Source organism: Coenobita brevimanus, chromosome 112 (genome assembly GCF_032717465.1).
Source record: "Coenobita brevimanus isolate Jiangsu-jjx chromosome 112, ASM3271746v2, whole genome shotgun sequence".
Lineage (NCBI taxonomy): Eukaryota > Metazoa > Arthropoda > Malacostraca > Decapoda > Coenobitidae > Coenobita > Coenobita brevimanus.
In genome coordinates this window covers 36,549,917-36,566,830 of record NC_137065.1, presented here as the reverse complement: position 1 = coordinate 36,566,830, position 16,914 = coordinate 36,549,917, and the positions used below count along the sequence as shown (strand labels likewise).

Here is a 16,914-nt window from a genome sequence, read left to right as displayed (position 1 = left end):
GGTCTTATCGGTGTTATCTTGCACGGGGAAGGAGTTTAGGCTAAGCAAGATGTTATCAGGATCAGCGTTACTCGATCACATGTCACAGAGAACGTCCGGCTTTAGTTTATTATCCCAGAAAGTGACACCATTTAGGGTTGGTATCTCGGATTATAGCATCGGTATTTTGACTTTGCCGTAAGCTTTATGACGAAGGAAATTCCAGAGATTAAAGGCAGCTGTATATAAGCGGTGAGGTTAAGGCTGCACAACTACAGCCAGACAAACAGCCAGGAAGTTGCAGCAGGAAAACCTCGTCTCCTTCTCCTTCACTGATCATCATGGCTGCCTACCACTTCCTCGCTGCCTCCTGCCTGCTGGTCCTGCTGGCGGGTTCTGCTTCAGCCTGTGACCTGCCCTACTGTAAGGTCATCGCAGGTCAGGAGGTGGTGTGCAAGAATCCCAACGCCTGGTTCGAGTATCACCCACACCCCACTGATCCCTCCAAGTTCATCCAGTGCACCGCTTACGGCCCGCAGGTAAGCCGATCAGAATCTTGGATAAAGTTTGTTTCCCTGTTCACCCATCAGTACAAGCATGGATCTAGATGTAAATTAGATGGTTGTGTGTCATATTCTAGGGGAAGACTAAGCCTTAGCAATGTTGACTGTCTGCCTTCAGGACCCTTTTGTAGCCTACAGACATCAGGACTGTATTCTAAATGGCTTAGGAAGTTTTGTAGCACATTTTCCTCAGCGATTTTTTTTGTATAATACACCTTAACATTTCTTTTATGTTATTTAAATTACTTTGGTATCAACAAAGTTTGCATAAGTAACATACAAAAGAACTATGAGGTGAGATGTGCAGAATAAATCGCTCACCTAAAATGTTTCGAAATCTCTAAAATAGACAAATAAAAAAAATAAAACACGCTGGTTAATCTCAAGTCTTCTTCTTCTTCGTGCCACAGGTGATGAGCTGCCCCACCGGAACAGTGTGGAACCAGGCCGCCTCCATTTGTGACTACGCATACAATGTGCCATCCAACCTGCCTCCACAAGACAAGGCACCAGCTAAGGCACCCGCAGCATAGGTAACGTTGCACAGCCTTTAACGCTTTCAGCTCGATGACGTTTTCTGCTATGGTTTTGCCTTCTACAAGCGATTTTATTCAGCTATAAGACTTTCCGAATTGCATGGGTCAGATATACGAGTAGGCTTGATTAATTCTTTCACCGCTAAGGTGTCATCCCAAGTTCAATAAAACAGTTTTGAGACAACAATAACAATAATAATAACAACAACAATAATAATAATATTGATAATAATAATAACAATAATAATAATAATAATAATAATAATAATGGTAATAATAATAATAATAGTAATAATAAAAAATAATAATACATCAGGCACACAAACACACCTTATATTTCACCTATTCTACTTCTCACTTTCCTCTGCTCGCTAATATTCCTAAGTTGAAAGAGGTTTGGTGTGCTTCCCTACCTACAGATATAAAAGTTATCCTAATATTTCACCTCTTCTACCTACATTCCTCTGCTGGCAAATATCCGTGAGCTGAGAGAGGCTTGGTATATTTCTCTGTCCGTAGATGATGTTCTTTGATATGTGTCATGGAGGAAAGTGATGGATATGCCTTAAAAGTGTGAAGCAGACGGAGCTGAATAATAACCTAACTTTTGTCCCTTACTGTACCAGCGCCCTCGTATCTGTGACTTTATGTTCGTGTTCTGTGTGACATAAAAGGCTTCGTAGCACCTTTTCCTTAGCAATTTAGTTTGGATTTTACACTTTAACATGTCGTACTTATTAATATTATTTAATCGACATAGTTTGCGACAATAATACACATGCGGATATTAAGGTGTTACATACAGACTATATTGCCAAGGAAGAGATGTTACGAGATATTTAAAAAAAAAATCATCTAGAAGACGACCTTAAGGCCAGTGTATCTTCCAAACTGCAGCCACAGAGATAGGGTAGTACTGTGACATTCATAAGCTGGGTCAGGTTGAAGATGAAATATATGTCAGGTACACGACAGAATAGTTCATGTTATTAGGCGAAATTTTCAAGAGATCTATTAAAACACACACACACACACACACACACACACACACACACACTCACAAAACACACACACACTCACAAAACACACACACACGCGCGCGTGAGCATAGGGTAAGCCGCAGACGAGGGAAATACATGACCAAGATTACAGAAATGCATATGACAACATTAACAGCACAAACTCTCCTTGCCAACAGTGTGGACCAGACGATCACCATGCAGTCTCCCGGCCCGTGCAAACAACGGAAACAACATTAAGTGCAGTTTTGCAATTAGATTTACAGCAAATATGAAATCAGTCATGACTGAAACATAATTCTCTTTGCCCTTGAAAACTGTATAACTTCCTTTGCAATTTGTTTTGCACAGTGATTTTCCTTTGGGACATGAGTACTCTCGTGTAGATTGTACTGTAAATGCAACGTAAATCACCTGTATTCACTGATGAGAATAAATTAGTATAATGTAAAGCACATTCACCTTTTTATGTCCTTGTTTCATATACATATAATATTGCCATAAGTATATATATATATATATATATATATATATATATATATATATATATATATATATATATATATATATAAAATGTGTGTGTGTGTGTGTGTGTGTGTGTGTGTGTGTGTATTTTAAAGGTCGTCTTAAGGCCATCCAATCATTTTTGGTCAAGCACGCTCCCGAGTCTGACAATAATCAACTTACCTCCCCAGTGCACCCTTTCATTTCCCCCTCCGTCCCTTCCCCTTCACCTCACACAGGCTACATTCTTCTAGTCAATATTTCTTTCTCCCCACAGCCCATGTGACAGATGTGTTGTGCTGGATGACTTTAGGCCGACTTCTCGTTCTAAAGACACTAGCGACTGAGCGGGGTCCTCTTTCTAGACCGGAAATAGAACACTTACAAAGGAACAGGGCATAAAAACTCGGTAAAACACATTAACACATAAAATGCCTTAATCCAACTTCTTTACAATATACATGCAATGGTGGACTGGATGTGGAATGGGTGACAGGTTGGTTAATATTGGTACATTACGTCACATAGACACTGTGATTACACCTGAGTTATTGTACAAGAGAATATCGCATAGGTATGGTAACACTGTTCATAGACTTTGTTCTTTGGACTCTGCGCAGTATACTGGTCTATTTGCCCTTAGGTATCGCCACACACTTGTATATTGCTCTAGTCCTGGGAACTTAGGTACTAACACAGCACTCTGAGTACATTGGGTTAAAGACACTTTAAGGGTGGTGTTCCTGTCTCACTGTTTCTATAAAACAGACATTGTCACTATTGAGTCTTTAATACGACACTGGGGTCTCACTGTGTCGTCACTGGGCTGCCAAGGTCTGGGCTTATTCGAGGTGGCGCCCGGGAGTCGGAGGGAGCCCTACTGGTGAGCCCTCCTGCAGAAGGCAAGGGACAGCTCTCAGGGGCGTCACGGCACGGGCGCATTTCTGATCTGGGGTGCAGGGAGGCCCTTTCCTGTCAGGGCCTCGACCTGGTGAGGGGCCCTCGGGGCTGGGGCCAAACAGCTTCAGGAGTCAGGCCTGCCGCTTCTCACTCCGGGTGGAGAGCTGACGGTGAGTGGGGCCAGGGCGGTTCCGCCCTGGGGTCCGAGGACTGGCCCTGGGAGGCCTGGGACTGCGGTCGTCTCTAGGTTGGGGCGCTGTCAGGGGTTGAGTGCGGCACCTCGCCCGCGGGGAGTCTGTCAGGTCACGGCGTCGTCCAGGGGCAGGCTGGAGGGCGTGGATCTTGCCTTCAGTGACGTGGCCTAGCCACCACTCCTGGAACAGCAGCACCTCCGGGGAACCGCACCTGGAAGGAGAGACAGAGGGGCGTCCCACGCGGCCGCAGGGTGGAGAGTGGGCTGCGTAAGGGACCTTCTCCTCCGGGCGAACCCTTGGGACTGTGGACAAAGGGCGTAGCCTACAGTGGCTGTCCCTTCCCTGACGTGTACAGTGGCCGTCGTCGCGGTTCCACAGGCCCTTGGGCTAGCAGCAGAAGGACGTACAGTGGCCATCCCTTCCCCGATGCGTACAGTGGCCGTCGTCGCGGTTCCACACGCCCTTGGGCTAGCAGCAGAAGGATGTACAATGGCCGTTCCTTCCCTGGCGCGTACAGTGGCCATTGCTGGGGGTCTGCCTGCCTGAAGGGAAGTAGATGAGGGATGTACAGTGGCCGTTCCCTCCCTGGTTACGTCCTGTGGCCGTTACTGCGGTGCTACTTCCGTAGAAGGAGGAGGAGGTGGATAAGGGACGTACAGTGGCCGTTCCCTCCCCGACGCGTACGGTGGCCGTCGTTGCGGTTCCACTCCTCCTGCCTTTGCCTGTCGGTCGGTGTGCGTACAGTGGCCGTCACACCGAGGCGGGCTCCAGATGTGGCTGCAGCAGAAGGACGTACAGTGGCCGTTCCTTCTCCGACGCGTACAATGGCCGTCGTCGTAGTGCTGCAGGGGTAAACAGCTGAGGGACATACAGTGGCCGTTCCCTCCGCGGTACGTCCTGTGGCTGTTATCGCAGTGCTACCTGGGACTGATTCCGGAGTAGTCCCACCCCGATCCTGACGAGGGCTGGTCCGGCCGAGTAGTCTCACATCCCTGCGACGTCGTGGTTGGGCAGGTTGAGGGGAAGAGAGACACAAGGTCGGGGCGCACCTGAGCCCGTCTCGCTCTGGGCCAGCATTGCTCTCTCCTGACCCTCTGTGGTGTCCTCCTGGGGTGGGGGAGGGGCTGTGGCTCCGTAGCGGGGTCTGGGGGTCTGGTGGTGGGAGCGAGCATTTCAATATGGTTAGCGAAGAAATGTAGCCTAGAACAGCAAAAGTGAGAAGCTGAGATAAGGAGAGCCCCTGATAGCTTACTGAGGGTAATGAATCTCCTTACGTTCCTAAGGTGAATGGAATCATATGAAGATGGCACATATTAATAAACTTTAAAAGACCCCACCGGACTGGAGGAGTTAAAACGAATATATACCAAAACTTTAAGAAATATGGAGATAAGTCATTATAACGGTAAACTGCAGCAGAAGTGAGACAAGTGAAGTTCGGTATCCGACTAGGCTGAGTTGGTAACTTGGGACTGTTAGCGAGTCCAGAGTTGTCAAGTTCGCGTTTTTGAACTAGATTTTAATTTCCACTTAAAATTATAATGAGATTTTCTAGCTTCGACACTACTAGGACCATCTTTTCAATTAAGCTACAAGCTTAGCAATACTGCATGGGTATGATAACAGGAAGTACTAGGAGACTGTGAAACAATTGCATACTTCATCTCTCGAGGGATGATCGCTACAGAAGGAAATCTGTGCTGCCAAACTGGCTTGAGATGGGGAGCAACGCGGAGTGATTTATCTTTAGGTAAAAGTTTCGCTGAAATGGGGAAAAAGTGGTTTATTGTATATGTGTTAGAGAGTAGCCGAGGAGGCAGAGGGTTGCTTTCATACAAATGACCTAGCTTTATCTGGCATATTGGGCCCTGATGAAACTCTGTTCCAGGTCTACTGCCGGTTAATTTATTATCTGTTTAACTTTGGAAAGTCTCATGTCGGGGATAGATGACAATGAACTTGCTCATAAGCCGGTATCACGAGCAGACACCAAAAGTGGCTAATACCAAAACGGATGGCACAAATCTTATTGCTGAAGGATGTTAATCATTCCCACTGGCAAGAATGGGAAGAGTTGCTGTTTGGAAGCTTGCATGGAAGAACCGTCATACGTGCAGAGAGTGTAAGTAGGCAAATACACGCCTGTGGTATCCACTATGACAGAGTGGACTGAATAAAGTAGCCTACGATGAATGTGTGTCATACATGAATGGAGAAAAAGTAATGCATGGAGATTGTATGAGCATGGGCTATTAAAAAAAAAAAAAAGCACAAGGATGAGAGAGGGCTAGAGGGTGCCAAAGATAGTTCATAAAGTGAGACTGCAGGAAAATGCCTCAAGAGCCAAGTACCTTATCTGATGCGAAATAAAAGCGCGGTATACTGGTGAGAGAGAGAGAGAGTTATTTTAATTCTCCTGTACTGTGCCAGGGATCGAACCCAGACTCGCCTGCCGTCAGAAATATTTAAATCAGTCAATCATACTGCAGAGAGAGAGAGAGAGAGAGAGAGAGAGAGAGAGAGATTGGCAAGAGAAAAGGGGGTGAGACATTGGCAAACTTTACGATCGGGAGCGGGCGACGATTCCGTCTTAGCCATCCTGTCTGGGGGTTCTTAGACTGAGGTATGACATTGGATACAATAATGAGGATGTGATGATTTAGCGACATTCGTGAAGCTGGAGTTGGCAACGCTGATGGCAGCGTCCGCTCACAACAACAATAACAGACGAGGGCCAACAGCAATTCTACCATAAAAGTTATCAAAAAGTGCAATTTAAGTACTGCCGTTATCAAAGTTTTCCAACTTAATGTGAAGAATTATAATTGAAGAACGTCAGAGCAGTCTTCAAAAGATAATACGGCCAGCCACACGAAAAAGAAAGCAAAAGAGACAGTTCCCTCAGACAAGCCTTTTAACTTGTGTACGGTACTTAGATTTATCACTACTAAAAAATCGACTTGTATTGGTCCATATATAAATCTTAGGTGCATTGATATTAGAGGTTAAGTTACTCCAGTACGGTAGTTACTGATAGCTGTGACTGCTCGAATCTCCTCAAAGCTAAACAAAGTCGTGTTAATTAAATCCCCAAGTGCATCGGAGTTAAAGGGACAGCAGGACTTGTTTATACTTTTTTAAAGGCCAAAACAATCAGCCAAAGTTTTAAGTACTGTTTACTGCAGTACGCCTAACAGTAGAGTAGAAGATTTTATTTGTGAATTCCATTTTTAGTACCTGGTATATAAAGGACACGTATAAATCTTCAAGCACATAAATTAAGAAGCCATCTGAGGTTTCCCTTGAGTGTTTTAAGCAGGACCACTGGAAGTCTTCAAGATGATGGCTGTGCCCTCGGCTGAGAAACGTCCCCTTAAACGGCAGAAACTTGGGCCACCAGACGTTTATCCGCAGGATGCAAAGCAGAAAGAGGTATGGGAAAAGTCTCTGTTGGCATGGTGTTATTGTTGACGGTCCAGTTTCATTGACTATAAGCTTCAGCATATGGATTTGATGCTTTTCTAGTGTTAGTTTTAGGTAAATTTCAGGTTTGACCTATGAATTTCAATTGTTATTTTAATATGTTCTGCATCCTTGTTACATAAATATAAACAGCCTTCCCTAAGGCAAACACATTTCCATTGCTGATCAGTAACAATTCCATTGCTGATCAGTAACAACCAATTTGTAGATTTATGGCAAAATAATTTTGGTATTATTCTCGTTTCAGCCCTTAATTGATCTGGTTATTTCATGTTCTGTAGTTAGATCGTACCTGTGCAAGCACCTTATTCTCTATGACACTTCCATCAGAAATCAGTAATATTGGAGATGTTGCATTTAATCTGTTGCTCGGTAATTGGTTGACGGCCAGAAAGAGAGACACATCATTTACTCAGCCAATCACTTGTCACATTGCTGCCTGGCAACACAGTTTTGCTACAGCCTCTATGAATATGATGTGCTCTGTGATTCCTGCTCCTGTTTTTTCAGGAATGAGAGGCCAATAACTAAGGTAAAATTGGGGTTTGTTTTGGTTAGAATGAATTGCCCAGTGTCTGAATTAGGTTAAGTGGTGTCAGGGTAGGTTAATGTCAATAATATATAGGTAGCTTGTAATTCATATAGGCCTATTTGGGGGGAGGGAACCATATTGCAGAAAGTGGTAATTTTCTACAGAAAGGAAAGTAAAAATCGAAAGAATCATGTAGGCTGAATATCCAAGAGAATGGCCACAGGTTCGTTGTTAAGTTGAGTACCGTATGGGCTGAAACTAGAAAATTATACTTTGGGGCTGAAATTGTAATAGTACATTAATTTTATTTACCATATCAGTACAGTAGCTAATTATGATCACTTTGGAATTTTATGTTTTTTAGGACAGGGTGCAATGGGCATATTTGTGTGATCCTGGCATCACCTCAGAGTTGGGACTGTATAAATACTAGGGTTGGGAAATTGATAGGTCTAGCACCTCTTCTTTAGCTACTTCAGCCCAGTGTTGTATTTTTAAATTTTGTTCTTGCTATCTCGGGGGGATTTTATTGATCATAAGATATGTAGAGTTCTCAAACTGGAAGGGTTATATATGGTCTCTGGTAACTTCATCTAATAGGAGCCTCTCCAGAACTGAATAAGACTGATAGTAGGAAGGATGACATCAGATTCAACAGGTTAGCCTACTGGTAATTCTTTCATTTGTGTAAAGGCACTTTGGTCATTTTATTTAGGCTAATAACAGAAATTTTATTCAGCAGTGAAAAATGTAGCAGTAGAAAGAGTTCATCAGGACATTTTTTTTTTTTTTCTACCTTTGCCCACCAGGTATTAACCTGTACCAAATAGAAATTGTATGTCGATAGGCTTCATAAAATCTTAGTGTATCCTTTGACCATGAAAGGGTTATCTTTTAAGTAGTTCATGTAAGTTTGAAAATATTTCCATGTTAAATGAAACATGAGTGTAAATTTAGCTCAGTAAAAATCATTAACTTTTTTCCAGGATGAGTTGGATGACGTAAGCGTTAAACAAGGCTTCACACACCGTCCACAAATTCAAGATGAATATGGCAGTGCACAGAACACTTCCATCACACCAGCCAAGGTTAGTCATCATTATCAGTAACATGACATACAGGCTCTCTGGCACACATAAACATGCATCACCCAGTACAGACACACTTTACATGGTTGTAATTTGTCAGCATGGGGAAAGGTTTATTCTGGCTACGACTCATCCTTGAAGGAGAAGATACAGTCCTGTAATGGATATGATATGGACTGGTACAGGTACAGGTCCAGAACAGCATGATAGCATTCACTAGGTACGTAATCCATTGGTAGGCCTATTCCAGTTAAAATGATAGCAAGGAGGTGTAACAGGTGATATATCTCTGTGTTGTTTTAAGTTTGGTAAATAGTGAACTGATAGGAAGATATTGTAATTGAATTTATGTAAGCCATTGGTGCTGGAGGAGGGACTGGAGCTAGCTCTGTGGCTAGAGTGAGGAGTGGTTGGAAAAAGTTTCAGGAGCTGTTGCCTCGCCTGACATTGAGAGTGCTCTCCCTCCATGCTAAGGGGTCTTTGTATTCAGCATGTGTTAGGAGTGTCATGTTGTAGACCTGGGTAGTAAGTGAAGAGGATATTCACAGGCTCAGTCGTACAGAAATGACAGTGATTAGGTGGGTGTGCAATGCGTCCTTGAATGCGAGGCCTTGGGTGGGGGGAGGGCTAGGATTATGGTAGAAGAGTTAAGAGGAAGGATGGGACTGGAGTATACTGGTGTTATGATGAGAGGTAGATTGAGATGGTTTAGCAGTGTGGAAAGGATCGGGTATGACAGTTGGGTGCACAAAGTGAGAATTGTTAACATTGGGGTTAGGGTTGCAAGAGGCAGACTGAAAAGACCTGGGACAAGATCATAGAGTGTGACCTCAGATAGCTATAAGGGACTAAATAGGGAGGCTGCCAGAGATCGAGCAGCATGAAGAGTCGCCATTAGGTGACCAAGGCTGAGGCATGCGAACATGTTGGAGCCTTTATAAATTAAATGAAATGATTGGTGCACATATTGTCATTTAAGGAGCTATATTCATTGATATGAATAATTTTTAAAATCCTGAAATGGTTACACTACTTTTCATTGTCAAAAGACTTTTGATTTCATACTCTTTCTTTAACTTGTTATGATTGTATTTTTAGTAAGTTCCAACAGTATATTAGTTCCTTACCCATCTCTAGATGAAAATAGGAGTTAGGGGAATGATAATGTGAATTTTATGAACTCTCTGTCTATTTATGTGTCTGTCTTTCTGTCTATGTACAGTACTCTCTCTCCTGAAGGAGCTAGCCAGAACAGAGTGCTAGAATGTCACTTTGTCGTCTACCATCAGGGTACTTTCCCTTCAGCTCACATTACTTTCATTCCTATGCATCACACCCACTCCATCTGCTTCATACTCTACTTCCCCTTCCCCCATTCCCTCTCTACCTCATTCCTATACACTTTTTGATCTACTGGTATGTATGTTCGTCTGTTTTTGTTCAGCATATCTAGTGTTTTCTTTATCCCAGGTTGCCAACTACTTCAATGCCATCCTCAAGAAAAAAGCAGAGTCCAATCAGCTACCAGACACAGCAAGGAAAAAACAGCAGATCAATATAAAGGACAATTTTTGGCTTCTCACACCTCGATCTAAGACAGCCATTGAGGCTTGGTTCAGAGATTTGGCTGGCTCAAAACCCCTCTCATCACTGGCCAAGAAGGTAAGCAGTTGAGGAAAATTCCATTTGTTGAATTTTTTTTGCTTTTTAATAGGTTGATTCTAATTTCAGTCAGATATGCATTTTTATCTTTGCTCAGCTGTCAGAGCTCATCCATGATTAAGAAGTATCCTTTCATAGCGTCTTATTCAGTGTCCCACAATGAGATGTTTTATTAGGCTATGGATATAAGTACTTTACCTTTAGAGAGTATGGACATATTCAAAGAGTGTATATTAATACTAAAAATGTTCCTGAAAATGAGAATGATGATCTATCTATCTATCTATCTATAGCCCGACGCCCTAATCCCGCAAAGGGTGGCCGCAGACAAAACGCCTCCAAGTCACTCTGTCACCCACCATTTGACTCCCCTCCCCCCAACTCACCTCCCCCTCCCTCATATACCTCTCAACTCCATCCCTCCACCTCAAAAGGCAGACCATTATTTCATGGAAAAAGAGAGTGGAGTAGTGCACTGGTGAGAATGAAAGAAGAGGAAGATGAGTGTTTGAGAGAGTGAGAGAGATCTATCTGTCTGTTGCCACCTCGTAAGGGGTGGCTACTTGACTTTGAGTTATTTGTTTTACGGGGAGGGGCACTAACCCTCCAACCAACCCACTTGTTGACACGTAGGGAGAGAGGTATGTGAGGAAAACGTAACTTAGAGGCTGTTCTCATGGCCATCCATTGTCTTGGTTGGGTGGATGGGGGAGGAGATTTTTAGGAGGAAATAAGGCATCAGAGTTGATGGTAATGAGATAAGTTTTGTGGTGAAGTACAAAATGCTTCTCTACTTGACACAGTCATAGGCAAGCATCATGACATGTTTTTTATTCTGAACTTTAAATTCAAGCCTGCATTGCCAGTGAGCTGTAAACATGACCATTATTTTATTTTATTTTATTTTTTTTAATAAACCACCTCTCCTCTCTGCAGGTGCCAATATTCAGTAAGCGTGAGGATATGTTTCTGTCACTGTGTGAATACTCAGTGCCAATGCTGCGAGCCACGTGGTTTATCAAGATGACTTCTGCCTACCATGAATCCAAGGTGGCCGAGTCAAAAATAAAGAAGCGGCAACAGCCAGACATAGCTCAAGGTATGTTTAACTGTCGGTACATGGAAGAGCAGGTGAGATAAGTAAACTGCATTGTTTATCTTACTCAGCTAATTTCATGGAGATGCTGGAGAAGGGTCTCTTCATACAGTAGCGGTGATGTATCTGGGTGACAGAACTGCTTGCTAATGCAAATGTCCCTCACCTTCCTTGCTATTCCCTGAAAAGAGGATGGCGAACTGCAGGAGAGAGATATCGCCAACCTGCAGTCCACCAGGATCACATTGAGATGAGTCTAGGGCCATAACAAATCACAAGCAACAATTAAAAAAAAATTTGCTGCCTTGTCATCCGTACCAAAATACAAATTACAGTATACCAAGAACACAGGTGGTTAGGTCAATTATTTATGTTGGTATTGTTTATGAAGCTGGTGACTATAGTTGTATGATGGTTAGAACACCTGACTTGGAGTGAGGGCAAGGTTGACCCCTAAGAAGTTCGAGGCTTTCCTGTCGTGTATTTCCACCAAGGGAAGTAAACTGGTCATCTACCATTAAAATAATGTGCTGAACTACATTGGTCTAGCCTGAGCCACTGCAACTTGAGGGAAGTTAAATGGGATGGGTTATTACTGCATTATGTCTAACATAAAATTCTCCATAATACTGTATGTTCCCATTATTGATTTCTTTTTCACAAGGATAAGAAAACTCAGGTAAGGCAGAAATTGGTTCATTGTTGAGCAGTTGAATTCCATGTTAGTTAAGCAGAATTTCATACATTAATTCTAACAGTCAGTGTCACTCAGATTTCCAGGGAAGGAAGCAGTATGGGACAGTACTGTATTACCATGTTCAGTTATTCCCATACAAACATAATTGGGTCTGAAATTTAGTAATTTGGAAGTTTGAAAGTCAAAATGCACTGATACCTGAGGCCAAGTACTCTAAGCACAGACACAAATCACTGATGAGCACAGGTTGAAGTTGTACAAAGTGCCTCACATTAATTCAATAGTCAATACCATCATCATAAATCTTGACAAGTAGTGTACTGTAAATATTAAAAATGTAAATCAATAAATATTTCTCAAAACATCCTGTATCTCCAAACGTTCTAAGTACAGAAGCAGCAGTACTAATTCTTGATTTTCACTTAGAGTGGACCCAGACACTGACTAGATTGCTGCGAGAACAGTTGAATAAGATAGCGGAGTTCTACTTGGGCAACCCGTCTGGTGCTGCAACTCCAGGCGGCTCTTCAACAGCAGCTGGTAGTGGCTCAGGCAGTAGTAGTGGCAGCAGCAGTACAGCATCTGCCAACACCACACTGCCCACACCACCACAGCCACCACAGTCATCACCACACAACCAGGGTGAGTATGATGCCCTAAAAACATATACAGTAAAAGTCCTTTAATCCAGAATGCAGTAGCCCATGGACCTTGTGGATTATCAGATTTTCTGTAATATCAGACAGGTACCTGAAAATGTTCAAAACACCCCCCCAAAAATAATAATAAATTATAATAATTAAAAAATGATAGTTTTCTTTACATACCTTTGTAGTGTAGTGCAGATGTAGGCTGTTTGAGTCCATATTAGTGCTAGTAGTGTTGGGGTGGTACGGTAGTACCATCGATATTTTTCTATTTTTTCCCAGTTTTTCTCAATTTTTTACCCCCAAAAGCTAAAAATTACCCTGGGCTGAAAATTCCGAACTACTGGGTTTTCCGAACCATTGGATGCTGGATTATTGGAGGTTCACTGTATATTGCTGACATCACCACTTTGCCAACCCCACCCACAGTCATCACCACACAACCAAAGTGACTAAAAGCATATGTACTGCCAAGACCACTGCAACCACCACATTGCCAAGACCACTGCAACCACCACATTGCCAAGACCACCACAACCACCACATTGCCAAGACCACTACTACCACCACATTGCCAAGACCACTGCAACCACCACATTGCCAAGACCACTACTACCACCACATTGCCAAGACCACTACTACCACCACACTGCCTACACCACCACACTGCCAACACCACCACAACCACCACTCTGCCAACACCACTACAACCACCCCACTACCAACACCACCATAACCACAACATTGCCAACACCACCATAACCACAACATTGCCAACACCACCATAACCACAACATTGCCAACATCATCACAACTATCACACTGCTAACACCACCACAACCACCACACTGCTAACACCACCACAACCACCACTTCTAACACCACCACACAACCAAGGAGAGTAAAAATAAATAGCTACTGCCAGCATCACCATACTGCCTTGCCATCACAGCCATCATACTGCTACCCGATCCCAACCACCACACTGCCAGCATCACAGTAACCATCATGCTGTTGACACCACTACATCCATCACACTGCCAACACCACCATTACCACAGCAATCATCACCACACAGGTAGAGTGAGTAATAACTTTACATACTTCTAGCCCCACCACTATCAAGACTGAAACCACCAGTTATCACAACATAACCAGGGTGAGTGGTATCTTAATATTGGAATCTCTCTGAATTTAAATATTGAACAGCTTCTCTACACTACACAGAATGCCTGGTGGTAGGTGGTTGCAACCATCATCCTCTCACTTGATTTAGTATTGCTTACTTCTTCCTTCACCCTTATCGTTCATTTTATGCCTGCCCTCCTTTCTTCCCTTTTCTTGCATCCTTTTTATCGCCTTTTATATATTATTGGTCTTTTCACTTCAAGTGGCTCTACACTGAGTGACAAGTCTTGTGATTTCTTGTAACCCAGGAAACTATTTACAGTGCTGGCTGATAACCACATGACCAAGTAACCAGGTAATGTGAAGCCTAGTACGATGCCCCTGTTAAATGGGTGAAGAGATACAAATGTGGAATCCATCTGGAAACTAAATCTCCACACTCTCCCCTGCAGCTCACTTTGGCGAGGCACTGTCTGACAGAAAGCATTGGTTCTCTACACGGGATGGCTCTGCAGGGACGGTTGCTTGCCTGCAGTTGATGGGTCTCCTTGGCCAGAAAACCAGGGTTACTCAGCAACAACTCAGAATGCTCTGGCAGCACCCTGCCTCCCCTGCCCAACACTACTCTTCATAGTCATATACATTGCATGAACATAAAGTCACCACGATCATCCAGAACCTCCAGCCAAACCATATCCTTCATGAACCCCATCCCAGAGAGACATAAAGTCACTAAGCCAGTATACAGTGGGACCATCACCTTTCTGTACTTCAGTACCAACAGAAATACAACTTGCCAACAATCTTCTATGCCCTCATAGTAATACAGCCCCTTGCACCACAACACGCTTATCTCTTGTTTGTTGCTGTCTCAGCACTGACAGACTTTCAGCATAACGTTTCATTTTGTTTCGTTTCGTTTTTAAAGGCTCCAACATGCTTGCACATGTTGGCCTTGGTCACCTAATGGCGGCTCTCCACGCTGCATGAACCATTGCAGCCTCTCTGTTCAGTCCCTTAACCCTAAGGTCACACCTAATGACCTCGTCCCATGTCTTTCTTGGTCTACCCCTCATAATCCCACCCTCAATATTAACACTTCTCACCTTCCTCACCCAGTTATCATCCCCCATCCTCTCCACATGTCCAAACCACCTCAATCTACCTCTTCTCATCACAACACCAATACACTCCAGTCCCATCCTACCTCTCAACTCTTCCATCATAAACCCAGCCCCTCCAGGCCTTGGACGTAGGGACGCACTGCACATCCACCTAATCATTGTCATTTCTGTACATCTGAGCTGGCGAATATCTTCCTCCTTCACTGCCCAGGTCTCACTACCATACAGCATTACACTCCTAACACATTCTGTATACAAAGACCCCTTAGCACGTAGGGAGAGTCCTCTCAAATGTCTGGAGAGGCAAGAGCTCCCTGAACTTCTTCCAACCACTTCTCACCCTAGCCACAGAGCTAGCTCCAGCCCCACCTCCAGCACACAACATGTCTCCCAAGTAACAAAACTCTTCCACACACTCAAGAGATTCACCAGCAAGTTCAATCCTTTCAGGTCTGACAATCTCCACCTGCTTACCCCGACACGCCGAACGCATAAAATCAGCATTATCTCGCAGTCTACCTCTGATACCACTACATCTCTTATGCACCCATTTATCACCCACACTGCACAAGATGGAATTACTTCCCACGCCCTTGTGGCAAACTGCACATGGCCACTCTCCCTCGTCTTTGACAGTACCACCACCTACCCTAGATATCATCACTTTTGTTTTATCTGCATTTACCCTTAAACCCTTTTGCCCCATACCGTCTCTCCACTTCCTAAACCTTTCCTCCGCCTCCCATTCATTCTCTGCAATCAACACCAAATCATCAGCATACAACTCCCACGGGAGACCGTTTCTAAAGTCACGTGAAAGGGCTTCAAGTACCATGATAAACAACATGGGACTCAAGACTGACCCCTGATGCACACCAACATTCACGGAAAACTCATCACTCAAATCTCCATTCACTCTTACCTGGGTGTGAGCACCCACATACATGGCCATAACCACCCTAACCAACCACACCTCCATGCCAAGCTTTCTTCAGAAGTGCCTGGCTGAAGTGGCCAGTTGCCTGCAGCCCACCAGGTTCGCATGCAAATGAGCCAGGGGCCACAATAACAAAATTAGAAAAAAAGTACAGTATCTATATGGGAAGTAAGAAATGTGAATGTTGGGGGTAGGGTTGGGAGAAACAGACAGAAAGAGATCTGGGATGAGGTCATAGAGTGTGACCTCAGAGGTAAGGGACTGAATAGGGAGGCTGTCAGAGATCGAGCAGCATGGAGAGCCACCATTAGGTGACCAAAGTCGACACTTGAAAACATGTTGGAGCCTTTTTAAACAATATGATACAAAGAACATCATTTTTGTGATACAGCTTACTTCTGAAAGTATTGTAGCTACATTACATGAAGTATTGTATCAGTCTTTTTCAGTGTTGGAGTACAGAACTATACACTTCACTAAAACTTAGCCAAAGAATTGCCATTTCTCCATCTTGAATGTTGACTCATAACAAGAAATTAACACTAGAATATTGTTCAAGTCACAGAGAAGTATTGTGAAAAGGATGTGCAGCCATAGGTTTGTTTTGTCCCGTTATTGAGCTGTAGCAAGAGATTAACACCAAAATGTGTTGGCTCTAACAATAAAGTGTTTTAATTAGGATGAAAAGCTGTAGTACATGCATTTTCTTATTCTCCCGTTAAGATAAGTTAAGTAAGCTGCAGAGTGATGGAAATCTAGCCAGACTAAAGTTTTTTTTTTTTTTATGTAAGGAAGAAGGAACCAAAGCCAGGAACCTTATTGCTC

The 16,914-nt window shown here is 43.5% G+C and overlaps 2 protein-coding genes across 2 annotated transcripts in view; both read left to right on the top strand.

Moving 5' to 3' along the window:
* The first annotated feature begins 320 nt into the window (after positions 1–320).
* Positions 321–1,075, top strand: LOC145418164 (uncharacterized). The gene is made up of 2 exons (XM_080286686.1): positions 321–518; positions 953–1,075. Exons 1-2 carry the CDS (start codon positions 321–323, stop codon positions 1,073–1,075), a joined length of 321 nt encoding a protein of 106 aa, XP_080142812.1.
* Positions 1,076–6,856: 5,781 nt separating this feature from the next.
* kto (mediator complex subunit kohtalo) overlaps positions 6,857–16,914 on the top strand; it is a 110,291-nt gene continuing 100,233 nt past the window's right edge. The window contains exons 1-5 of the mRNA XM_080286583.1: positions 6,857–7,127; positions 8,697–8,798; positions 10,269–10,460; positions 11,397–11,559; positions 12,680–12,895. Of these exons, the coding sequence (XP_080142709.1) occupies positions 7,035–7,127; positions 8,697–8,798; positions 10,269–10,460; positions 11,397–11,559; positions 12,680–12,895 (766 nt within the window). The 5' untranslated portion in view covers positions 6,857–7,034. The remainder of the gene's footprint in view (positions 7,128–8,696; positions 8,799–10,268; positions 10,461–11,396; positions 11,560–12,679; positions 12,896–16,914) is intronic.